Below are 27,145 nucleotides of genomic sequence, written 5' to 3'. Positions count from 1 at the left end.
CAGATGACTGTTAACCCACCGCCGCCCTTTACCGAGCACTTAAAATGTAAAAGCACGCAACTAAACATCTTATGCACGTTAGCTCAATTAATCAAGGAGAATGGAAACCACCCCCATTTTCCAGGTGAGGAAACTGCTTCAAAGAGGGCTAGCAACTTGTCCAAGTCCCTGAAGACAGTGAGCGGCAGGATGGTCTGCCGTCGGACTCCTGTTCCTCTTCATCACAGCTAACCACCCTCTGGGGAGACATCGCCAAACTCCTGTGAGGAACGACGCTGGCTGCTTTCCTCGGGCCAACCCCCCGTCCAGAATCTCAGGGGTGAACCTCAGCTTGTCAGTCATGATCAGCAACAGCTTGTGTGCTCTGCCAGCAACAGGTTTCATAAAAACAGGTACATGATGCGATTCTGGTCAATTGAGACATGAGAATAGGCTTTCTCAGACGGTGTATTTGCTTGGAAAACGTCTCCTTTGTACCTCTGGAAGGTATCCTCAGCACAGGTTGCTGGCTCTGTGGCAGCCATCCTGTGCCCTGAGGTGGTCCAGCGTAGGAGCCCAGCATATGGAATAGAGTGGACCAGACAGATGGAAAGACCAGGGCCCGGAGGATACCGCTGAGCTGCCCACTCCACTCTACCTCTGGGTGTTTTGTTGTAGAAAATAATAAATTCCTTAATTCTTGTTACTTTGTATATAATATATCCTAACTTTCAAATCTTTCCAACAATTCAATAATTATTTCAAAAATTCCTCTCTACGCCTAACGTAAATTTTTGTTTTTACGTGTCTGTCTTTCCTACTAGTTCATACAGGGCCCCTGCTGTTGTTTTGGGTTTTGTTTTTTTTTTCCATTTAATGTTGCTTTTGTGTTTTCATTACAGCACCAATCTATATTTTAGCATATATATTTAAAGTACTGTATGTTAAAGCTTTGTTACCATATTCCACTTGCTCTGTATCATGCTTCCCACTCCTTTTCTTCACCCAGTCCCCACTGACACCAATCAAGCCCCGAGCAACTGGTGCCTGGGTTGCTACCGAATCCTCAAGGAGCGAACCTTCCTCAGCTCAGCCTCTGCAGCCCAGACCTTCCGGAACAGAGTATCTAATCCTGCCGCTCCACTGCTTAAAACTCTTCAACAAATGTTTCTCGGAATGTACCGAATGCATTCAGCATAGTGCTGATTTATACACTTTAAAAACTTTTCGCATCAGTCACTAGCAATTAAAAATTGGGAGGTTTTTACATAAAAACTCAGATTCTCAGCTTGCCCTGAAAAATCAGAAGACTGGACGACACTATGCCCACAGCTGCATGTGGTACTGTGCTGATCCAAGACCTGGCTGATGCCCTGACATGGGGCACTGCCTGCAGTCTGCCACGGTCCCCAGCCCTCCCACTTCTACCCCAAACACTTAAGGAGAACACCAACTGGCTTTTTATTAAAGGCTTAGGCTGTGTTTTATAGAGGAGTATGAAAAAGAAAGGTGAATATTTCTTGGACGGTGCTATCAAAAAGGGAAAAAATCTTACCTTGCTGTATTAGGAGGGCTTGCCTTGTTTTATTAATTTATGCTCTCTTCTGGGTCTCTTTAGGCATCTGAGTTTGTCACTGCTGACAAACTAAGAACAATCTATCCAAGAAAGGCTTACCACCATCTCAGTCCCCGAAAAGAGAGGCTTTATCTCTCTTCCCTCCACCAGACTTCCCCGCTCCTTTGCAGCCTCTGCTTCCAGCATAGCCAACCCTTATAGGCCCTGGAATGCACTTTAAGCTAAATAACACGTCTGTGCTTTTGCAATGCTCCATATTCTCTCTGAGAAGTTTTCTTCCTCCACGTGGGCCTATGGAGGACTCAGCTCCAATGTCACCTTCCTTAGGCACTCTTTCCTGTTCCTGTCTCTTACCTTCAGGGGATGCCCCCTTTGCTTTTTTGTGGCTGTCACATTCTAGTGTAGCACTGCACCCTTCACTGCACTTGCCTGTCGCATCTTCTCATGGGTACCAGGCTGTAAATACCCAGCTCACACCAGCAGCCACCCCCCTCTGCATTTCCTGGTGCCATGTAAACACCTCGGGGCTCTATGCATTGAAGGTATTGTACCAGAATCTCTCTTAACTGACTCCTGCTTTGCTGACTCTGACGGTGAACCAATGTTCTCTATTCTCTCTGACAAATCCCCCAACGGAGGCCACAGAATGCAGGATGCCAGCGCTTCACAGGCGCCTTGCCAAGCTCCCCTCAGCCTGCCCCCACAGGACGCTGTGACCTGGAGTTGGCCAAGGCTATGCTAGTTGGGCTAGTTACGTACATGGTGCAATTCAACGCCATGGAAAATTTTAAGTGAAGAATGGGAAGACAGCTTCAGAAAGACATATATATATATATATATATATATATATATATATATATATATATATATACATTCATGAAATTAGGTGTCAGACAACTGTAAAAAACTGGGAAAAGCATGAACATCTAGGATTACCTTCTGAGATTGCTTTGTAAATAGCTTTCTCAATTTCTCAATCTACTTAAACTAAAAACAGAAGCTAGGGTAATTTAGAAAGAATAAACGTGGACTAATTCTAGAAAGAAAAGGCCTTGGTCTCACATCAAGAGATGGAAAAGAATTTAAATCCTATAAAGATAATTTTAAAATACAAACGTTAAGATACATATTATTTTATGTGATTCCACATTTGAGCAACATTTCCGGTTAACCGAGTAACTTTCAGGGCCGACTGCGCTGGATCGCAGGGCTTGTACAGTACCTGTGCTGCTCCCCACTCCCCCGGACCCGAGCTCCGTCCTGAGTTCTACTGGAGACAGGACCACCGAATTTTAACAATACTCTCCTCTGAATCACCATCACCATCCTTTTAGAACCTACCATGAACCCCAGACTCGTGTCCTAATTATGCATGTTTTGGAGTACTTACGACTTGTTTTTTATTGAATGACTACTCCATGCCAGGCCTTGCTCTAAGTACTTTATATCAGGGGTGAATATAAAGAATACAAGCCAGTGAATCCAGAATAAATTCAATGTACTGTGATTCTCTATTTTTTTAATTTATGGACTAAATACGTATATTTAGACATTTATACTTTCATTTTTTTATGTGTGGAGAATGGAAAAGAGAATGGCTAGGAAGGAAGCTGAATGGCATTGAGAATGTAGGTAGAATGTAAATTTTGGGAATCATAATACATTTTAGTCCGTCCAATGCTTTTGCTGGGAGGTGGAAACGCTTGGAATAGCTGTTGTGTTTGTAAACGCTAGAGCTCCCTGCCTCATGTATTTCCAATTATAGAATTTCATTTTTATTCTTGGTGCGAAAGTCTTGAGTACTGCTGTTTAAAGGATAACATGGATATAAGAAATACTCCGGGAGTGATGGGGTATAGACACAGAAAAATACTCCTCTACACCATCAGTTTAAAATACTCTTTAAAAATTTTTAAACTTTCAGAATAAATGATGGTCTAATTCCAAGCATTGTTCCAGAGATCTGTTTCTCCTCCCAGAGCCTCTTCTCTAAATAGCAGTCCACTTTGAAAAAGGGAAGCTTGTTAGGTAATTCCTCACCACGGTGTCAGGGAGCCATTGTCCTCTCCCACCATTCATCTTGTTACCACCCCTGATGCCATATTTCTGGTTGTTGCTTCAGAATGTCATGGGAAGCACCTGCCATAAAACCAGCTGCTGAAAAGAGCAGGAAGAAAATACCTAAAATGTCACCGTCTGACTAAGTACTGCAGCCAATTCTCACTGCAATTTTTGCAATCAGCACATAAGTGCCCTTGATGTATAAGTGTTATAGAATTCTGCTCAGTGAAAACTGTGCCCGAAGCTTCAAAACTCTGCTTTAAAATAACATCAATCTTACTGTCCACCAGATCTCGGAGGTCCACTGCTCCTCCTAACTAGAAGTAAAATCTTGGTTTTTTTTTTGAGAGAGAAGAGCGCATTGTTTGCCCAACTTCTATTAATATAGGTGTGTTTGCTGACATTTCTGTTGAGTTTTGAACATTAGCTCTTCTGATACGTGGTAGCCTTAGAGTGCTTGCCAGAATTAAATGTATTATGGAAAATTACACTGGTGTATTGCCATCAGAATGCTGTAATTCCCACGCTGAAACCATGTTCATACCTTGGCAAGCCCCGTTTTTCCTAAAAAATATTATTAATGGAAAATGCCAGCATTCGGTAATTTCTTTAACACTTGCTGATACTACGTAACTTTATTTACAAACTCTACATCACTGGCTCAGTATTTACTAAGCCACAGATGAGTGGTGTCTCTACGTCTCTACCGGAGTCAGTTTCCACATTAGATTCCTACAGTTCCTAGTGTAGAGCCAACCCGAGAACTGCTGTAATGGGAACCCTCACGTACACGGGGAAAACGTCTCTTAGTTCTTGGTAAACACGCTTCCCCTATGCCTTCTTGTTCCTCTGGGCTTTGTAGGTGCTGTGCCATCTGCCTGGAGTAATGTCCCTTGCCCTTCCCCTTCTTTCCTAATTCCTAATTGTTACCAGCTTAGTCCAGACGTCGTCTCCCTCAGATACCTTCCGACCATTCTCCCTAGACCTGACTCAGGTCTGGGTGAGTGGTCCTCCTGTGTCCTCCCCCCGACTACTTTTCTGGAAGGGGCGACCACAGTATTTAAACCACGGCTTTATGTCTGTCTTCTAAAGCAGATTATAAATTCCTGGAGGGTAGTAACAATTCATGTTTATTTTTTGATCAATTGCATATAATACGGCGTCTGGTGCAAAAAAGAGCTATTGTAATTTTTAAAAATTTTCAGTATTTTTTATCAATAAGGGATAACTCATGAATAACTGAATGAACACTCTATTGTCTAAAATGACAAATACAGGAGGCAACACAGACCAACTGTGGTGTTCCTCTTTTTTTTTGTTATAAGAGTAATTGTGGTTCAAGAGCCATTCTGTTATTCACAGAAATAGTATGAAGGGTGTGAAGAAACTAATGCCCATAAACTGTGAGAAATTAATCTCTGAGCATTCTGGCAGCAAAGGCACAGATCTTTTGTCCTAGCACTGTACACTCAGGAGTTTATTCTGCAAAGAATCAGGTAGGCATAAAATTACATAAATAAGACTGTTCAACATAGTACTATTTATACTCGTGAGGAATTGGGGGAGGCCGTAAATGTTAATGGGTAGAGGATTGATTAATGCATTCTCCTACATCTGCATATTATTTTATAGTTGCTCAAACAGATAAAATAACCTTCAAGTTATATATGTCCAATACCTAAGTCTCGACATCATCCCTGCTCCTAGACTGCGTGTCTCATGGTCACTAATGTCACGACCATCTATCCAGGAGTCAGCCTTGAATTCCTTCTCTCGCCTCTGGCTGCCCCTTCCTCCCCACAGCCTGCACCCTACCTCTGAGCCGTGAGCGGGACCTGTTGGCTTTACTGCAGAACTTCCCCTTTATCTGTCCACTGTTCTCCTCCTCCCCTGCGGCAGTGAGCGCTCCTCACAAGCTGGTAATTCTAATTCCAACATGTGCCGTTGAGGACAAATGGGAATGAGGAAAGAGGAGCTTGACAGGAACACAATGAGGCAATCGTCTTCATATTCCATATTTGCTTCATATTCCATAGTTTGCTCATTAATTTAGTTAGATGCTCGGCAGGTGCCTGAATATAGCAATGTGACTGGACCAGTCAGAAAAATTTTGTTGGCAGAAAAATGAAGGTAAGCCAGGCTGGTCAAAGTTGGGATAAATCAAGGTTAAAGACAGGTGCGAATGGGTTTGGACAGAGTTCAGGGCTGCTTCTACTTCAGTAGCACTGAATTCACGAAGGAGCAGGACAGAGGACATTCAGGAGACGAGGGGAAGGAGGTGGGCCAAGTGCCCTGTGGCTGCCTTCTTTCCTTGTGAAGGCGCTTCTAAAGCTGAGCGCGCCCATCCCACAGGGAGTAAGGAAGCTGCAAGGCCAGAGAAGCTCGGACTTCAGGCCCATTGCTTTTTATTAGGCTGTGGGATGGGGCACAGGTCGGTATTCCAGAATTTACCCCCTGCTCTTCAAGGGGTCTCAGCTAGACCTTAGTGGCCGCAGCTCTATCTGTATAATCAAGCCTCGCTTCCCCTTTTGCCTTCATTACCTGGCTGAGGGCGGGCCTGGCCACGGTCTGCTACAGAAATACAGGTGCATCCTTCGTGGCGCATAAGAAAGAGGCCCTCCGTGCTGTTTGTGAAAAGATAGCCTCTCCCCCCTCATAGAGAAACAACTCTTTGATGAGGCGTTTCTGACATCCCAAACATAACTATGCCCAACGACAAATACATTTTTGATATAATTAAGGCATACTTTGTTTTCTTATGTTTTAGTCCAAAAGACTCCGATGTTTTATATGATCAACGTGTATTTTACTGTGCATTTACTACACACCAGGAACCGGAAAATGTGGGGCTTTAAAATAGAGTTCTTTAAGTAACTTACTTAAATTTTCAATAATAAAGTTCTTTTAATAATTTAGCATTTAGATAAGACATCAGCCACACTTCCTTTCTCTTGCACTTTGCTGCCTTTTCTGTAGTGTTACATTATGTCAAAAGCAAGAACGTAAGTGCCCAGATCCACCGAAGTGAATCAGACGCCTCCTAGTGACGGAGGTCGTCAGGAAAACGAGCAGCAGGGGCCTGAGAGAGCCCGGCCTGGAGGCAGAGGTTGTTCATCACTCGGCATTCAGCACGGATGGGCAATGAGCGAGGCGGGCAGCAAGTCTGCGCAACCAGAGGCAAATGTTGCCAGAGGGAGGACTGCCACTGCTGATTTAACCAAACTCGCGCCTGCAGCTCTAAGGACTCCTGGAACTGAACCAGCCTGCTTATTGAGAACACTGCCTACCAACGAAATGTAAGCACTTCATAGGGAGTTCCTTTTTTTTTTTTAATTAAGCAAAATTTGAGTCAGGTATATTCTGAAATAGCTAGCAGTTGCCAAGTGAAAACACAGTCAGCGCACAGCAGGATTTTAACTACTGAACTGCATCAAAGTTTCTCATTTCCATAATCAGGAGAGAGTCAGCTTAACACCACAGGCCAGAGCTGCCTTCACAGAGGAATCTGCACATGGCCCCGGGCAGAGCTGCATCCCTTCTGCACCAGACTGCGCACTGTGAGTCTAAGACACCCCGAGGGCTCACGTTTTATCTTTAAAATTAGTATAATGCAATCGCAATGTCATATACCTCCACGATCATTGTGACATGACATTAACCAACATTTACTGAATATTCGCTACTGGGCAGTTTTACAATAAATCATCTTATTTCTCACAATAACAGGCACCTTTTCTATCCCATTTTAAAGTGAGGAAACTTCAGCTCAGAAGAAACTGCCCCAAGGCTGTAAAATTAGTAAGTGGTGAAGATGGAATTCAAGCCACACGAGTTTCTAATTATTCTTCTCCAATATATTAGACTACACTGTTGTAACTAATTTTTCATTTAAATGAGTTAACTCAACTTCCTCAATCATCTGTGTCAACGATCCACAAACTTTCTCTGCAAAGGGCCATATAGTAAAATTTTAGGCTCTGGGGACCACATATGGTCTCTGCCAGTCACAACTCAGTGCTGCCACTGCAGTGACGGAGTGGCCACAGACGACCCCGAAGTGAGTCAGTGGGGCTGCTTTCCAGGAAAACTTCAGTTACTACAACAGGCGGCGGGCAGACTTGGGTGACAGTTAGCGAATGCTTGATGTAAGTAAAACTCGTGTTCCAGACAGATATGCTTTGTGCAATCTCCTATACTTGTTCAGGAAGGAGAGGTTAAAAGAAAACGATTTTTTTAAAAAGGGAGAAGCCAATGCAAAAGGCAAGGGGAAGGGAATTGAGTTTTCCCTTCCGCCCTTACCCAACAACCTGAGAACAGCAGGGTACCCACGTGACTGCCCTCCAGTCGCTCAGTCACACGGCTTCTGCCTCCACTGGGCCCTTGGCTGCTCGCTCAGCCTGGCACCCTGGACAGGCCACAGCCGATGCTCCTGTCCGCTGTGACTCCGGTTTAGGTGGTTATGCCTACTCTTCCCACCTAATTGGAAACCCACCCCTAAAGCCCAGTGATTATCTTCTACATCTTTCGTGGCATACCTCTGTGTGTTTGTTTGTGAGAGGAAAAATGTCCCACTCTCTCTGTTAGCTGAGCCCAAGAGCTAGTTCAAGAAATGCTTTCCTGAGTTCCTGGTTCAAAATCCCTAGTCTCTTGATTTACCTCTAAAACATCATTTCTAAACATGCCAACTACACTGCTGTGCTTGTGTATTTTGGCTCAACTGTTGTCTCACTTATTTCAAATACTACAACACTAATACCGTGAAAGAATCGAGGATCATTGTCCCTGGAGAGCTTCTTGTCACCGGATTTAACCGGTAACTGGCCAAAGTAGTTAAGATTGATTTTCCTGATTCGGCCTTGTTTCCAGGTTCTGGATAATGAGTGAAGAGGGTAACCTTCAGTCTCAAACAGAACTGGGAGGCAAAGATCACTCAGTCATGTAGCACTGATGGTAACTTTGGGGATCAAAATCAAGAGGCTGAGGTGATAAAAAAATCACGGGACACGAAAATGTCCAAATGTACTAAAATGATGTACAGAAAATAAAATGGAATACGAATGGCTTTACAAATTCTGTTGAGAAAGAATGTCTGGTTGGTAACTTAATTAAAAACAGTAAGACATTCAAATTACTCGTGGGTTTTGCATTTTACTAAGATCTTCACTGAGACCACTTAGGAGGAAGGAAACGGCAAAGAAATGCACAGGTAGGAGAGTTTGGAACTTTCTCGTTCTTTCTCGGCTGCTCCCCTCACTCCTCTGTGACTTTCACATTTTTGTTCTAAAGAAGCTTGAAAAGGTCCCCTTGTTCTATTTTTCTTCTGTACCTTGTAGGTGCTTGTGGTTTATTTCTCTCAGGTCTGCTAGTAATGATATACTCCGATTTAAACTAAAAAAATGTCTTACCAAAAGAAATTCTGAAAATGCTATTTCAAGAACCGCTGTCTCTCTCTTAGGAGAGAATATTATACACAACATGTGACGTAATTTTTAAGCGAGTATTCAGAGTAGTTTAAATATGGTCACCGATGAGGACTTAATGTCTTAGGAAAACACAAACAAAATGTAATAGCTACTCCATGTGGCCAGTGGTGTAGACTCGACACGCTCCCAGGACACGCACGCGCACACCTTACAGACTCTGAGAAGGCCCGCCAAGAGAAGCACTTGAACGGTAGCCCCCGAACTCGCCAGGCCCCTGCAACTTTTACCCCCCAACACCTGTTACCATCCGTGAGAACCACGCCATGGAAAGCAGCCAGGAAGATTTGAAGAATTAATTAACTGTTTATTAAATTTAAGAGTTTAAAATTTTAGCTACATCCTTATGAATTTCTTCACATTTCTTCGGGAAATTCCTGACACAGTTGACGATATCAGTCTAATACAGTTAAATGTAACTTCTAATGTGGTTGAATATATCAGCGCTGATAAATGCTACAGTCAAACATACGAAGTCATGACTCGCAAGTATTTATCAGCGAACGTTACAATCTCACCAGGAACGCAGCAGAGCCTGGTCCTGGTTTTGCCATTAACTCAGAGTGTGACTCTGGACACAGAGACTCAAAGTCTCAGGGCTGTGACTCGCTGATGTCTAAAGCGGGACAGGACTTGCCCTGTCTACCCAATGGGTTCGTTTTGAGAATCAAGTGATCAAGATGGATATCAAAACTTTTTCACAAAGTGTCATAAAAGCATTAAAAGAGTTTATAAAAGGTATATAAATATCCTATTTCAAACAGAGCAAAGGCTTCCTTCTTACAGAGTCACAATAAATGCTACTGTGATGTCATTTCTCCAACTTTGCTATTTTACTTAGAAAAATTTTACTTCGCCATTAACTATCATAACGTATCATCAAACTTTTTCAGAAAACACATGGCAAAAATAAGCAATAAAATCAGAAACTTCATTTAAAGGAGAAAAGACTTACTGCGCAGTGGTTTGTGAGCAGGGCCACCTTACTCTGGGCTCTGCTGTGAACTCATCCGTGGAAGCCCCTCATTCCCGCTGAATAAAGACGGTAGGGCTCTCTATTCTCTGAGTCCTTCATTAAACTATTGATCCCTTTAGCAGTATCCATAATGTTCCAGCAGCTCAGCACGTCTGCTGGCGAAGTGCTGGCCTCACACTCCTTCCCATAGCTGCCACACTTTATGGAGAGGAAGTCATAATGATTTATTTACCTGACACTTTCCAGTCCGGATGTCGTAAAGGGCCACTGAGCCACTGCGTGCCCCAACTGCGATCCTGTGATTCCGCTCGTAATAGCTCACCATGTAGAACCTGAAATGCACATTTTAACAGAAACAAAGAAAAATCAAAAAAACAGAAAACAAACAAACAGGTGAGATGACCTACATATGGGAGTGGAGAGCAACACCTCTCAAAGATTAAAGCCAGCTCTGACACATATATTTTAAAATGTCTATCTATAGTTACTATATTCTTAAAATCAATGGAGTAATTCTTAAAATCAACAGAAAGCAAAATGATGCAGAAGACCACTTAGGCCTCTTAATAATTATGTTCAATGGAAAACAACTTCATTATAAAAAGCACCCTTGAATTTTGAAACAAGAAATAAGGGTCAAATACAAAAATTATTAAATATGAAAACTGAATTTTGCTACAGTGACTATTATGCAAATATTTCTATTTGAACAGAAATGGAAAAAATGAAAAGGCTTACATATTCAATCTAATTATGTTCTCATGGTTTATTATAGTATTAAGGAGTAAAATATACTTTCTAGCAGATCACATAAAAGCTACATAAATGTTATGCTTAAGTTCACATCAATAACTTCGAATGAAATTAGAAAGTTGCCCACCAGAAAAAAGCCATCTGGAAAATTCCCTACATTTCCCACATTTATCAGTTTATCTAAGTGACAGGTGTGACTACAGGTAGTGCTTAGTGCTTATTTGGCATTATATAAAAAAAGGATTCAGGGAGGATGGTTGAAGGCTCTAGGAGGTTATTTTTTATTTGTTTCTCTTTTTTTCTAGATTTATTTTCATGGCTGGATTAAGTATTTGAATTCCTGATCCATGCTTCGTCATAATGATTTCATGGCCATATGGCAAGAGCCTCGGAAGGTAAGAATAAAACTTATTAGAAGCATAAATAAGGTATGATTACATACCCCTAAAGGGTTTTGAACATACCTTCCCCTCACCTAGTCCGACCGTCTCGGTGTGAGCTGCCAGGATGAACAAGTGCCTCCCCCAAATATTTATGAGGGTACTGCGTCAAGTCTGTACACTCCTGGCCTTTTTCATCTGCGTTTCCACACTACCAGAACACCTTGGTAACTTCTCTGTTATTATTTTTTAAAACACGGGATGGGGAGGTAAAACCGATGATGGAAAAGAAATACCATCCTCTAATGCTTTTTAGAGACTGATAAAAAGCGAAAAACCACGGGGGCATGGGTCTAAGTTTCTGAATTTCTGGGGAGAGAGGCTGGGAGTGACAGAGACAAGATGTTTGAATGTGAGCGTTTTGAAACCAGGGGCATTCTGACAAAGCCATTTTGGTATTATTAGATATTATGACATCCATACATATTTCATATATGTGGAAAACTATTACATTTTTAAACTTGTTGTTTGTTACTTATACTAAGTAATGGGTTCAACAATACTTCTGTCCACTGACGTGTCTCCTTCCTCTTTCGTGGAAGATTCCTGCTGTGTGCTTAGTCACATGGAAGACACTACTTCGGGACACCCTGCTGGGATTTGCTGGTCCCCTTGATGTGGTTTGAGGGAGGGAAGGGTGCTGAAGGCTCCCGGTGCATAAAGCTTCCCCCATGAGTGGTTAGGCAAATGTTTCCCAAAGCTTTTCCTGTTAAAACTTCGTATCTACCTCACTACAGAAGACAGGGATCAGCATTCAAAGCGTTTAAACATGTTTACTGTTTTGCTTTTCAATGATTACAGTGGTCTAAGTATTGAGCATCACTATGTCCGTATCTCCATCTGTATCTGCACACACAAGCACGCACAATTGATACCCTCAAAGGGACGTGGAATCTAACAATCGTTTTAACAAATATTTATCCTGTGCATTTTAATAGCCACGGGAAAATAAACTTTTGAGCTATTAAAAAAATCTGTTACTAGATTCGCACAGATGTAACAGCTATATTGCCAACATCCTTTTGCTAAATGTGACTGTAATCATCGCTCAAAATAATCCTCTTTCAAAACAACCACTGGTAAAATATATTTATGTTGGCAAAATTTTACTTAGTTAAATTAGTGTCTAAAAAGTTTTTTTACACTGACCCTTTCCTATGTTCTGGACATCGACCTCATCCTTCTATATCACCTGTAAACACCATTAGTAATGGGAGAAAAAAAGATCAAATCTTGAGTCTGTCTCAAGGGACCATATTGTACAGGTGTGCATTTTTCATTCTTTGCAATTTATTACTAGGCTAATACTTCCACACAGCATCTTAAAGCAGTCGGAACAGGCAAGGGCTTGTGGCGTGTTTTTAATGTTGGACTTCTTGTCAAATTGTTTATTTCGTTAACAGTGTCTCTTTAAGAAAACAGAATGAGTCCATTTTATATGCAGTTACCTCACACGCATCCACTCTGGGGATTGGCTGCAGTGTGCCCGTTTCTGCTGAGGGTCTCCGGAGCCCCCCACACCCTCGACTATGCTTCTCCATCGGGGGGCTATCAAGATTAAGGATGATGAGCTACATGCTACTTACTCCCAGCCTCCAAGTTATTAATGGATTGAAGAGGAGGATCCATTTCAGTTTTTAAGACTATTCTAGTTTTGACCTGATCCTATAGGAAAGTCTTGAATTCCTCCAAAATTGGGGAGGGGGTGTTCAGAGAAGGGGTTCATGTGTGCTGAGCCTTCTGGAGGTGGTATCCCAGTCTCCCATTTGCTGTATTGATAACATCACTTGGGCAGCATTTCTTGGGCAACAGCCTGGCAAGATCCTTTTGTTACATTCAAGTTCGAACAACGGTTCTTCTTGTTTGCTCGGCCCTCCACAAGGAAGCTCCGTGAAGTCAGACAGAACATTACCACCCAAGTATGTGAAAGAAGAATAAAGTTCAATTGAATACTGTTGCAACATGGGGTTAGGGTGGTCTTCACCCAGAAATTTTATAGATTTTTAAAAAAGATTTTATTTACTTATTTATTTTTAGAGAGGGGAAGGGAGGGAGAAAGAGAGGGAGAGAAACATTAATGTGTGGTTGCCTCTCATGTGCCCCCCAGAGGTGACATGGCCCACAACCCAGGCATGTGCCCTGACTGGGAATCAAACTGGTGACCCTTTGGTTCACAGGCCAGCACTCAGCCACTGAGCCACACTAGCCAGGGCTACACCCAGAAATTTTAAAGTTGCTGGTCTCCACATTTTCATTATTGCCTACATGCATCCAGAGCAATCCTTTTAACCATAAACTAAATCACGTCTCTCTTACGCTCACAGTTATTCCACAAAACCCTACCTGATACCGCCCGACCGCTTCCCGGACCATCTCCTCTCCCCTTCGCACCATCTGCCCTAGTCACGCTGACCTCATATTTTCTCGACTACGCCAAGAGTGTTCCTATGGTGGAACTTTAACATTTGCTGCTCCCTCTGCTCGAAAACCTCATTTTCCCAGAATCTCTTTGGCTCAGGCCCTCACTTCATTTAGGTCTCTGTTCCCAAGTTATCTTGGTAAAAGGGACCCTGTGGGCCATTCTGCTTAATACAGCAGCCCTTCCTCTATTACTCTAATCCAACATCCTGCTTTTCTTTATTAAAATACCTGTCATCACTGAGATATTAAACAATAATTTTTTTGTTTATTGTTGTTCCCCTCCGCCGAGACTTCCTCTTTTGTTTCAATGTGTGAATATCTAAATATGGTCCAAGCAAGCAGGATAGAGCATTCAAGGTTAATTCAAAGTACTACACTTATGTTTCAACGACTAGTGGATAGGCACATCGAATTCCAAGAGCAGTGAATAACTGAGGCGAACAACAAAGAAAACAAAAGTGAGGCAGAAATCAAGAAACAGAACCTTCCTGTGACCCTTCTAAGAATGTATCTTCAATCGACACAGACTGTTTCAGATTTACAAAAACCGATCTGTAACGGCCCCTGAAGTCTGGGTACGCAGCATGAGATGGACGGATGAGCACACAGGAACTAGTTCATTCAATTTTAGGGCACTAGGAAATATTATTTAGGCTGAAACTCAACAAGGTAAATGTAGTCAAAATAATGATCAATACAATAAAGTATATACTTTTTTAGTATAAATGTGGTCCTGGGAATAAAAATTATTCTGAGAATTTGCCAGATATTTATATCACCAACCACAAATTTCAATGTACGTGATATTATCACATAAAATGTAATGAAAACAAGTAGTCACTTATCAGTCATTATTAAAGACTAGCACAGGTTGTTTTATTGCCCCAAAGCCAGGTTTGTGACTTCAGCTCTTCGGGAGGAACTCACCACGGGGGGGTGGGGGGGGAAGGTTTATGATGTGAAACACAATGTATATCGAGCCATCTGGCCCAGGAGCCTAATGCAAATCGCTTTGCTTGACAGTTTGCCAAGCACCAATTCCTGAGTTTCTCAATAACTTGGGTACTTTCTATTTATACTCTTCCTTGAACTGATGACCTTTGAAAACCATTAGTAAAAACAGCCCTCAAATAAGAGAAAATTTGTGTGAAATTTGAAAGTTATTTTGGAAAACTATAGTTCAAGGAAACATGCAACTCAGCAGAAACAGGATTTGGGAGAAAGGAACCTGTCAAAGCACTTTCTTAACTGTGACTTTGGCAATCTGCAATGGTCTCAGTTTGGTGAGTTACTGCTGTGTTTCATATTGATGAGCTTTGAAATGCAACAAGAAACACTCTTCAGCTAACCAAAAGCTAACCTCCAGGTTAACATGAACCCACATACAATCTAAGGATGTAGGGAATAGGATGTGTGAATTTTAACTATTTATAATTTATAACTATTTACAACTCACTAACTACAACTACTTGCAGCTGATATTTACTGAGTACTGACTATCAGGCAAAGTCCTAAGTACTTATATATGTATTTTCTTAAGTAACTGAGTATTAGAAGCAATTCTTGAGTTGCTTTCAGAATTTCTTGATGTTGATTTAAAATGGTTCACAAACTTTTGGTTCTTTTTGTTAAAAAGGTATTAAGGCAATATGTGCTTGTAAAAAACTCAACCACCACCAATATGTATCCAGTAAAAAGTAAGTCTTATTTCTCATACACCCTCCTTCACCAAGGGTTAGCTGCCTTTAGCAATCTGGTGGACCTTTCTAGAGCATTTTCTAATTTTTATTTCAAAAAAGGAATGATATTACACATACTATTCTGCAATTTACTTTTCTTCCCTCTGAACTTCCTGGAACATCCTCCCACGTCAGTGTACACAGGATTCCATGCCATTATTTCACTCTTCCCTTCCTCACAGACATTTAACTTAGATGGTACATGGATCTTTCCATATCCAGGGAGTGTTTTTAGAGGCTACATTGCCCAAAGCAAGATTCTGAATTAATGCAGATACACATTTTAAATTTTGATAGGCAATACCCAAATACCTCCAATTCCCACTGAAGTAAAAGAGCGCCCCCACTTGGTATTAGCAAACTTTCCACTTTTATTTTTTTTTTGGTCAATACGAAGAAAAAATGGTATCACATTTTTGTTACAACTTGTATAGAATAACCTTTTAGATTGATTCACTTCGTTACACTCTGCAGGATATGCATTCAGGTTTACTAATGTAAACAACAATTATTTAAAATGTAGTCAACACAGTGCAGCCTTTATTCACTGTGCATCTCCTCGATGTCCATGATGGGTTCCCAATAACCCACAGAGAAGATCTGAGCCCAAAACACAGGCAAACCTGTTCTGCAGGAAAGAATGGTGGGCCTCTGTAATGGAGCAATGTACGAGCCACTCTGACCGCAAGAAGGTACCAGTGACATTACCAACCCCACGCGCTTTGCTGGCCAGTATGAGCTGCCAAAGAGCTCTGCTGAGGGCCACCACGTGAGAGGCCAGGGCCTGTCTTGGGACGTTGGTTGACAGCCCCCAGAGATGCCACAGCGACAATGAAGGAGGAGCATTCGAAAAGGAGGAGGCACTGTATAGAACGTGTCGGTACACACCCACAAGAACGTCAGGCCTCCCTGCTGCTAGGGTGCTCCACAGGTCTGGAGAAATGCAGGTGGCTTAAGCGTTCGCTCAATGTAGATAGGCAGTCCATGGATACTTCCTGAATAACACTTGTGAGTATTTAACAGGTGAATTACAGTACTTTCCTTCTAAAAAAAAAAAAATCTTGCTGTAGGCACACTGTAGCTGGTGTGTTTGTAGGAGAATTGGAAACATTTCTTAGGCTATACAGGGAGCAGCAGGAAAAGCATTGCATATTGAGAGTGCATTGTATGGTGGCTGAAAAACAGGTCTCTTGTCACCTGGCTCTGCCACTTAACTGTGTGACCTTGGGTGAGTTACTTAACTCACCTATGCCTCAGTTTCCTCTTGTGTAAAATGAGAACAATAGTACGTACGGACTAAAGTTGTTGTGAGGATTAAATGTGCCTGGCACACAATAAGCACGTACTATGGTAAGTCCATGCACACTTTGGCAGCTATCCTAATGGCATCGTCACCACCAAAATCTTTTCCACCTCCAAAAATATAAATAAAGGGAATAAATAAAATGTAGCTAACTGACCATTTCCCTAGGACAACTAAGTGCTAACTAAAAACCTGCTAATAAAGAAAGAAAATAAATGCCCCCAAATATTTTAAACTTGCTTATTTCTTAAATACTTGTGATTTGAGGATCTATCCTGATAACAAATGTAAATTATTTTAGTTTCAGCTTAAAGTTGCTGATACAAAAAATATGGATTTTGGTTTGAAACTCTTCTCTGTATCATTTCAATCAGTCTAAAAAGTTACTATTCTTTCTGTTATGCTGTGAAATGAAATACCCCCGGAAGCTTTGGAGTTTTATTTTTTAATACGAATAACTTTAATACTGAAAGAGAGCTATCTTTGGGGAGTTTTTAGAGGCGTTTCTACTGACATGACTACAAGAGAAATTATTTGTTATAAAAAGTATACTGTAAAATGGTAACTAATTTGAGAATTTTACTGGAAGTTAGGGCCGGAGCTGGTTTACATCCATTATTGTTATCACCATCTGGGATAAGAACAAACCACAGGTTGGGAGAAGTTTTTTAAACAATGAGCTCATGCACGAGTCTAAAGTGGCCAGTGTTCATCTCCTTACTGCGTTTTAAGTGCCCATTTAGGGCGAACTGAGCTGATTCAGCTTTTCACTTGAAAAGCAGAATCAATCAGTCTGTCTACATAATAACAAAGTTTAAGAAAAGACACTATCTCTGAAAATATTTTTAACTCTTCTGTCTAGATTTCTTCCATTTGTTCAAAAGTTTAAGTATTTATTTTACCTTGAATTTGTTTAGATCTTATTTATAGCTTTAATGTTTTCCCAATGACTACTTTTTATTTTTTCATTTGAATTATTCTGTTATACATTTATTATTAAAGGAACATACACACTCATTGTAAAAGGGAAACACAGAGAATATAGAAAAATAAGCAGCTAAGAAAGGAAAGACAGTTTTACCGCTAATCCCCTCCATAATGCCAGTAACCATGAGAAACACTTTGGGGTGTGACCAGATTTTTTTCCTCTTCACATGTACACATGTACACACATGAATATCCATCCTCACATATAATATTTTTCTTCAAAAATGACTATTTTACATACTCTTCTGAAACTTTGCTAGTTTCTCTTTAAATTTCTCTCTTACTGATATCTTTCCATGATAGTAGAAATGGATTGGCCTCTTTTTAGTATGTACACAGGGGTGTCCAACCCACCGCCTGTGGGTCTCATGTGGCCCAAGATGGCTGTGAATGCGGCCCAACACAGAACCGTAAATTTACTTAAAACCTTATGAGATGATTTTGTAATTCTGCGTCACAATGTATTTAATGTGTGGCCCAAGACAACTCTTCTTCCAGTGTGGCCCAGAGATGCCAAAGGTTGGACACCCCTGCTACGGCATGCCATAGGCCTAGTATCTCTTAGTGTAACCAACTATTGGTAAGCAATAATCATGTTTAGAGGAACCAGTGAAAAAAAGCGTCTTAATATAAACTACATTTTCTATGTAAAATCATATTACGTTGTTCCCAACAAAGATAAATTGACCATACAAAACACTTCAAATTTCAATATTAATACCACTAATATTCAATAGATGTCCCATTTTCCCCACCAAAAATTCAGATTTCTCCATTTACAGTGCATTAGAAAAATATATATCCTAAGTCCTTTAACTTAAGTTCCTCCTTACCACTAATACTACCACCACTACTACCACTACTATTACTATTACAACTACCACCACCACCACCACCACCACCTCTATTACCACCACCACCACCACCACCACGACTACTACCACCACCATTACTACTACCACCCACTACTACTACTACTACTACCACTACCACCACCACCACTACTATTACTACTACCACCACCACCACTACCACTACCACCACCACTACTACCACCACCACCACGACTACTACTATCACCACCACTATTACTACTACCACCCACTACTACTACCACTACTACTACTACCACCATCACCACTGCCACCACCACCACAACTAGTACACTACCAGCACTACTAGTACTACTACTAGTACTGGATTGCTTATTTCTAAGAAGCCCACGTTGATTAGCCATTAAATGTATCGCTCAGGTCTCTGCACAGATGGTTGGAGAATATCTGCATTCCTGGCAGCGAACTATGCAATGCATACTATAATTTTTGCAAAGTGACCACCAGTTCAGTAGTCAGAGTCACAACTGCATTTAATATAGTATGTCATTCAATGACTGCCAACTTTGCCTATGGAAATAGCTCAGGTTTTGGAGTCAGAAGGATTTGTCTGCATGATGAAAAACTACTCACTTTTTAAAATTCAGCTAACATATCACCAAGTCTCCTTTTTCCTCCTGTGCACAAATGCCAGCTCCTCCTTTTTGTGTCTCCCATCACATCACCCAGGACCCCTCTATGTGTCCCGGACACCCTTCTATCACGGTGTCACGACATCTCTCTGATCTGTCACTCTCTCACTGCCAAGCCAACTGTAAGGCCTGAGAAAATGCTACAAAATCACACATGGGCAAAGGCCCACTTGAAGTGCAAGAAACTCCAAAGGACTGAACACAACAGTGTGAAAAGTTCATTAAGATTGAAGATCCACATTGCACCTAACCTTTAAAAAACGACCACATGTTGAGTTTTGGTGAACTACCAAAGAAGATGAAAAATTATCTTAAAAAGCTATTGAAACATTCCTCCTTTTTCAATTATATGTCTATGTGAGACCAGATTTCCACCATACAATTAAACTATAAAACAACATATGGAACAGATTAAAGACATATGCAGATATGGAAATCCACCTGTCTTCTATTAAGCCATATATTAAAGAAATCTGCAAAAATGTTAAACGATGCTGTTTTTCTCAGTATTTTCTTTTGTTTTGGCAGGTAGTTATTTTTCATAAGAATGTTTCTATATCAAAGTGAATCAAGTTTACTATTACTTGAAATAAATCAATACATATTTTAAGAATTTCTGTTTTAACTTCTAATACATCAAAAACTTCTACATACAACCTTTATAAATAAAAAAGAACTCTTTAGGATCTTCAATTTTTAAAGGGTTCTGAGACCCAAAAGTTTGAGAACCACAACACTATAGTCTGAAACGCATTTGACAATCAAAATATTGTTACCAGAGGGAGAGATATTAGCAAAATAATAGGGGCCAAGATCAGGTTTCAACAGATCAAGAGGGCACAGGAGGTGACAAAATGGCCAGAGTGCAGACTCCTTTTCCTGCAGGAGGAGAAAGGAGAGACTGGAGAGTAGGTAGAAGAGGTGCAAGGGGAGGAAGAGGTTTTAATGAGATAACAGAGCATACTTCCAGGCTGAGGAAGAGGTGCCACGGAGAGCAGTTCAGGACAAAAGTGAGAGAAGGGTTCTCTAAAGGGCAAAGTCAAGAGGTGGTGACAGAGGACGGACTGAGGGAGGCAGCAAGGACAAGGCCTGCACCTGGAACACAGCCGTCATCCTGTCTTCTGATAACATGGTACAGCTCTGTGTGCCCCCTGACACCTGCTCGCCATTCACTGGGGGCACACTCACCCCTGCAGAACGCAGAGCAGGGGGGAGACCTGTTCAGCAAAGCTGGGCTTCCCTTTCATTGATTGTCAGCACAAAAATGTTCTAGATTTGTGTGTTTCTAAAATGAAGGACAGGAGTAGGTAAGTTATAACATGAGGTCCTTTTCAGATTCAAAATTCTACAAGTCATAATTCTATAAAAATCATGCAGCCAGGTAACTGCGTAAAAGAAATAACTGGTGCCATTTATTATGAAGAAATTAAGGACTAAACCCGTGAAGCAGTGTGGCGGGTCTCATTACTCAACCCCAGTTATTGAGTGCCTATATTGAGTGTTCATAGTTTCTAAACTAAAAATTGGGACAGAGCCCAACAAAGGCTTCTTTTTTTTTTTTTGAATCTCTGGATTTATTTGACAAGTCTTTAAAAGGTATAAAAATTAAATTACTCTTTGTTATACATCAAATAAATTGCCTTAACTTAAAAGAATAAAAATGCACGAAACAAGGATCTACCTGGGAATTCTGGGGCATAGGGCCTTTGGCTAGATGAAACTCTCTACTAGTTGCTGGAGGTACTGTAAAAGAAATGGATGGAAAACCCCTTTCTTCAGGTGATTTATAATCTGTAGAACTGAGGTGTTGTGAGTAAAAATGCATTTAGAGGCATATCCAACTTTTGTTGTGAAAAAATCCTGAAATCTCTTTATCTCCAAATGCAATCAAATTTTTCCATCACCTTATAATTTCACTAAAGGATCCCTAATCCTTTATTTGTTATGCATTATTTCACTACTAGTCCCCCAGAACATAATAAAAAGCCTTAAAATTTAAAATTAACCCTGGCTGGTGTGGCTCAGTGGACTGAATGCTGGGCTGCAAGCCAAAGGGTTGACAGTTCGGTTCCTGGTCAGGGCACACGCCTGGGTTGCGGGGCAGGTCCCCAGTAGGGGGCCTCAAGAGGCAACCACACATTGATATTTCTTTCTCTCTCTTTCTCCCTCCCTTCCTCTCTCTAAAAATAAATAAATAAAATCTAAAAAAACCTTTTTAAATTAAATTATAATCACATCAAATTTCCAGAGGTCCTTTGTCTTCCTTTCTAATTGAGCTTTGATAATAGTAGCTTATAAGAACTTAAATTTTGCCACTACGAGATCAGTAAAGAGTATTTTTGCAAAATGAATGACAGACCCTTAAAGAGTTCATTGCAGAACAAGTATGTATCACGCGTGTGTGTTCTATACTGCTCTTCCCTTAACTCAGCAACATGCGTGCATTTCCGCATTTCCGTATCTTAGGCCATGGCATCACCTATAGCAGCGCAACATGAGTCAGAGTTTAAACGGTGACCGAAAGAGAAATAATTCTTCCAGCTGAGTCCGGCAGGATGGGCGCAGCGTTGGCTGGCCTGTTGTGAGGGACTTCACAAGGATATTTAAGTTTACTGACACAACATCGAGTAGCTAAATCTTAACAATGAATTCTGAGGAAACTTCAGTGATGTTTACCTTCCCAGGACTTCTGAAAGAGGTTAATGCTACTTTCTTAGTGTTGAGGGTATTTTTAACTGAGGTTGCTGCATTATTTATAGTCCAGGCAATTAAATGTGAACGACTCAGAACCCTCTGGACTCTGCCTCAGAGAATAATAGATGGGCAGTGCGGGATCGTATCCTTTTTGAAGATCATTTAAGAGACGTACAAAGGCAAAGCAAGGTCCAATGATATGGGAGAAAATCTAACGCATTCATTTCTTAAATTTACCTTATTGCGCTTCTTGCTCTGCTTATTGATAAACATAAAATTAATTCACTGTTGCAACAGTCTTGTAGCTAATATATCGTGTTCTAAAAAGAATGCAGCTTAATTCCTACGTAATAATATAGCCTTATGTGGTATAGTGATGAAAATCTGGCAGAACTATTTTTGTACAACTGTGTTTTGAAGGATGTTGGTACTGTATTCTCACAAGGGTATTGAAATCTAAGTAATTTTCTTGTATTATTAATGGATGCCACTGTATTATTAATAATAGCTCTAGAACTAAATTGTGAATTATTAGGAAATACTTAAATCTATGACTATAAAGTTTATACAGCAGTTAAAATTGTGTTTTTTACATCTCTTATTAACTATGTTATAGAAAATATCTATAGATACATAAACTACTCCAGGAAGATCTAGGATATTTCAGTTAATGCAAGGAGCCTTTTTTTATTTTTAGGAAATAATCATAATTCATATTATGTGAATAATGATTATTTTTGTTTCTGTGGCTTATGAAATAAAATTTAAAACTTGTGTGTATTTCACATAAACACATATACATACACACATACATAAACTTGCACATACTATGTAAAAGGCTTAGGGACACTTACAGAATGTCAGAGAGCAAAACGAAAAGGAAGGCAGGTCTGAGACATGAAATGAGGTAAAGAAAATGTGGAGTGTAAGCTCTAATTTACGAAAATTAGGCAGGAAATTTGGCTTTGAGCTAACCAATGGATGAAACAAAATTCTTCAATTTAATAATACTGAGTACGTGGAAAACGGAAACAAATACACATGCAAGTTCCTTAAACAAAACAAACAGAATAATGCCTGTCATTGTGAGTGAAAAGAAATGTCATTGCTGAGTCTTCACAGAGGGCCCCCAAACGAAGTGCGACAGCAGCAGGATCCCACAGAAAGCGCACGGGCCACCTTCCTGGGATGCTGTCTGGGGAGGCTCCCCACCCTGCCCGCGTCGCGCTGCAGAGGAACCTGGGGAAGGCAACGCCGAAGGGGCCGGAAATGTGTCCCAAACGTGCGGCCCTCTGGCGGTGGAGTGTCATTGAGGGACATAAACTAGAACATGCAGAGGAATAAATGAACCGTGCGCCCACTTCACTAGCTTCTAAGTGCTCCGTCTTTTCCCACTGAGTTTTAGGTAAAAGCCGATTCACAAACAGTCTGAAGTTACAGCCTTCGGCAGGCCGTCTGTGACGCTGTCCAAGGGCAAGTCTTTAAAAACTAATGGTGCATCCCTGGAAAGCAGGAGCCGAAGGAGTATCTTTCGGTGCTTTTTTGGGTTTATTCAATATATAAACAAACAAGCATTCAAGGCTCTAAGGTTTATCAGAACAGAACATGGTCACAAAGAATAGGGACTTGAGTTTTGTTTCTCTTGATTTTGGATTATTATAGTACTGGTTTTCCAGAATCACTCGGGGAAACTGTTAAATGCAGCTTCCCAGGCGCCATTATACGCTGATGTAGTGGCTCTCCTGTGGAGCCTGGAAGTCAGGTAATTCTGTTTAAGACAGTCCAGGAACTAAACTTACAGACCATTATTCTCCAGAGGGAGCGAGCTCTCAATACTCGCTTTTAAATTTCACCTTCTAACTGTGTCCTCAGTTCTGTTGTTGACTATTTAGGTCTGTGAGCTCCTTCCCGACACACTGAGTTGCAAAGTCTCCGAAACTGCACGGTCGGTCAATTACGGGCCTGTTCTGTGTCTGCTGTCGGAGGGCTCTGGGCTTCCTGTTGATGGCAGTTCCACAGTTAAGTTTCTCCCGAGCAGCTCTTCCATTTCTAGCATATGAACAACGTGATTTAGATATTGCTGGTCTGTCCCTCTCGGCTCGCTGGCTGCCGAGAAGTCTAGAGAAATTCATGGCTCACCTGTGGCAGGTACACAGAATTTCTAAACTCACCCTGGCCTTGTCTTTCTTTCCAACTCCTATTTCCCTTGCCTCAATTCCCTCACTGTTTTTACACTGTATATTTACTTTCGAAGCTGCTTCAGATTTTCTATGGAACAAGGTCAGTGTGTGTGGTATGTGTGTGTATGTAGATAGGTGGGTAGAAGTAGGTCTACAGTTGTTCGTATGGAAAATAATATAATAATAAATACCCAAATAAACTGTGTTTCATGTACTCACAACTGTAAACCTACTTTTGCCAAACCCTGTATGTGTAAATGGATAAATAAATTAATACAAGTTAAAAATTGGATGGCAAAAGCAATGAATTATGAATAAGAAGGTTTGGGTTTTACCTTGAAGCTATAAGTTTATTGTCATTTAACTAATACAAATCACAATCTAATTCTCCCAAAATTTTGATTTACATAATACTTTTTTAAAGATTGTTTCTGAGGATTAATGGGTTTGAAAGCACTCAGAAATTTGTAAAGTGTTACAAATTTTAAAAAGATGATTATATCATATCATTAACTCTGTATTGCTATCACCTCATGCTTTAATATGAATCAGCAAGTGAGTTTTGGTCAATGATGAGAAAAAATGTCTATCAAATTTTGTGGGTATGTGTTCTAACCCATTTCTGTTTTTAAGTAGAAGATATTACAAAAAGTTTTAACAATTGACAGAAGAGCGATTATCTGAACAAAATTAGAAAATGCAAACTTTTTGTATCAATCTTTCTTTTAATGAATTTACAATTTGCAGCTTAACCTTTCAGCACTCCATTTATTGCCCAACCCTCTCCCTGGCATATAATTCTACTCCGACACATGACAAAGCACCCTGGAATTATTTATCTTTATAATTACCAACCATATTAGACTCTGTGCTTCTTCAGGACATCATCTCATTTATTATTGCATCTGCGGGGCCTAGCTAGTACTTGATACACAGTAGCTGTTCAATAAATGTTATTAAACGAATAAACAAACACAAAAGAACAGTTGCTTTCTGTCCATCAGAAAAATAACTGGTATACTGGTATTACGCATTCAGTTGGGACACCTACTTCCTGCAGGATCCTAACTCTCCAGGGACTAAGCACTAGGAAACAAAAGTGGACATGCAGCAAACTAAGGTGACTTAAGGATCCAAGGATGCTGCCTGGGGAGGAGGCAGTCTTCTAGCAAAGGGCCAAGACAGCCCTTCAAACGCGAGCAGCTTCCTCACCTGAACTTCCGGAGGCCTGTTCACATAGCAGTGACTGGGGCTAGAAGGAATGCTTTGCCAGCATTCAGTAAGGTAAATCCTGATAAAAAACGCTTCCTCATCTCCACTAAGTGACAGACAAAGGCCCCTTTTCACCCAGAGATTTCCTTTGAGAACAAATGACTGGGATTATAACAGCTGCGTTAATTCTTAATGTCAATTATCTGCATGAAAAATTTGATATACACAATTTTTAATAAAAAGAACATAAACCAGAATTAACGTGGTATGATCTTTAAAAATTACAGTATTCTAATATGCCTAATCTATATCACAAGGAAATGTGCACCTGTGCACATGGATGATACAACATAGCCTTTTTCTTACACGTCTTTGTGTTTTAACTTCTGGGTGGTGTAAGTCAGAAAGAGACTAAAACATAAAATCCGTTGTAAGTATAAAACTACGTGGGATGCTCACAGAGCATGATTAGTTCAGCAAGTGCTTGCCGCAGTACTTAGGAACACAGAAGACGTGAGCACGCGCAGTGTAACGTCACCGCTCTCAGGAAACTTACAGTCTTACAGAGCCTCTCACTACGAGGCACTCACAGAACCGGGCAAACGGAAGCAAGGCTCTCACTGAACTTGTCGGGGAAAAGGGAAGTGTTATGCAACTATGACCAACTGATTTTTCTTTTCTACCGAAACAATTCTCAACAGATTGAAACACTATTTTTACTGACTACATGGAGGTTGAAAATTTTTAACAAAATGTACCTCAAGCTATAGACATTTTTGAGAACCAAAACTACTTTAAAAAGGAAAATAAACATGTTAATACATTTTGAAATTTAAAAAATTTTTCATTTCAAAACAATTATGTGCTATACAGACATAAAATTCTTATATTGTTAATACTTGCAACATTGTTTATAAAAGTTTTAACTGCTCTAGGCTTCTTTTCTTGCTTTGTCATAGGCAAGACACCTACAATGTGCAGATGCTGGTCTTTATGTTATAAATAAAATTTACTGCCCTGGCTGGCGTGGCTCTGTGGATTGAATGCCAGCCTGCGAACCAGGGGGTCCATTCCCAGTCAGGACGCACGCCTGGGTTGCAGGCCAGGTCCCCGGCAGGGGGCTCATGAGAGGCAACCACACATTGGTATGTCTCTCCCTCTCTCTCTCTCCCTTCCCCTCTGTCTAAAATAAATAAATACTTTAAAAATAAAATAAAATTTACTAAAAATGTGGCATAAAGGTTTCTATTGACTGCATATTATAGTTTCTCTTTTAAGTCAGAAGCTTCTTACTCTCCTTTTTGTAATATAAATTTGAATTTGAGTAACGAACATAAGAATACAGACATACTCAATAGATGTTATCTCTTACTCATTTTTTAAGTTTTGAGAAACCTTTTTATGTTGTGTTTTGATTATAGGCTGCCTAAATTGTTTTAGAAGGTAAGCAGGTATAAATTAATAACAATTTTGAACTGAGCAAGACTGTGAACTACAAAGTTTAAAAAAATTATTTGTTCCTGAAAATTATTTCTTTTGCACGCTACAAAGGCTTCCTTACCTGCAGATGGCTGGGAAACACTCTTGAAGGCCTTTCTTTTTCACCAGAGACCCTTCCAGGCAGTACATAATGATGTCCATAGCCTGTAGAGAAAAAGATACAAATCTAAAATTAATTTCAAATACTTAATTTTCCAAAATTTAAATGATTAACTTAGGGCCTCATTTGCCCATGGAAATCCTAGACAACTTAATGTTAATATTTACTTTAAAACTGTAGCATAGTCTTTTATCTGTGAAAAACATTTTTAGGACAGTA

General features: G+C 40.5%; 1 protein-coding gene across 3 annotated transcripts in view; it reads right to left on the bottom strand.

Annotated features, from left to right (window-relative positions):
* Positions 1-27,145, bottom strand: part of WDR7 (WD repeat domain 7) — a 287,924-nt gene that overhangs the window by 49,467 nt on the left and 211,312 nt on the right. For all 3 annotated transcript variants that reach the window (XM_024580302.4, XM_024580299.4, XM_024580301.4), the window contains 2 exons: positions 26,888-26,970; positions 10,305-10,404 (listed from right to left, as the gene is read on the bottom strand). In XM_024580302.4, the coding sequence (XP_024436070.2) occupies positions 10,305-10,404; positions 26,888-26,970 (183 nt within the window). The remainder of the gene's footprint in view (positions 1-10,304; positions 10,405-26,887; positions 26,971-27,145) is intronic.

The sequence above is a fragment of the Desmodus rotundus genome, chromosome 10, assembly GCF_022682495.2.
Source record: "Desmodus rotundus isolate HL8 chromosome 10, HLdesRot8A.1, whole genome shotgun sequence".
In the NCBI taxonomy this organism is placed as follows: Eukaryota; Metazoa; Chordata; class Mammalia; order Chiroptera; family Phyllostomidae; genus Desmodus; species Desmodus rotundus.
Note: the sequence above shows the minus strand (reverse complement) of the source record. Positions and strands in the feature narration are given on the sequence as shown.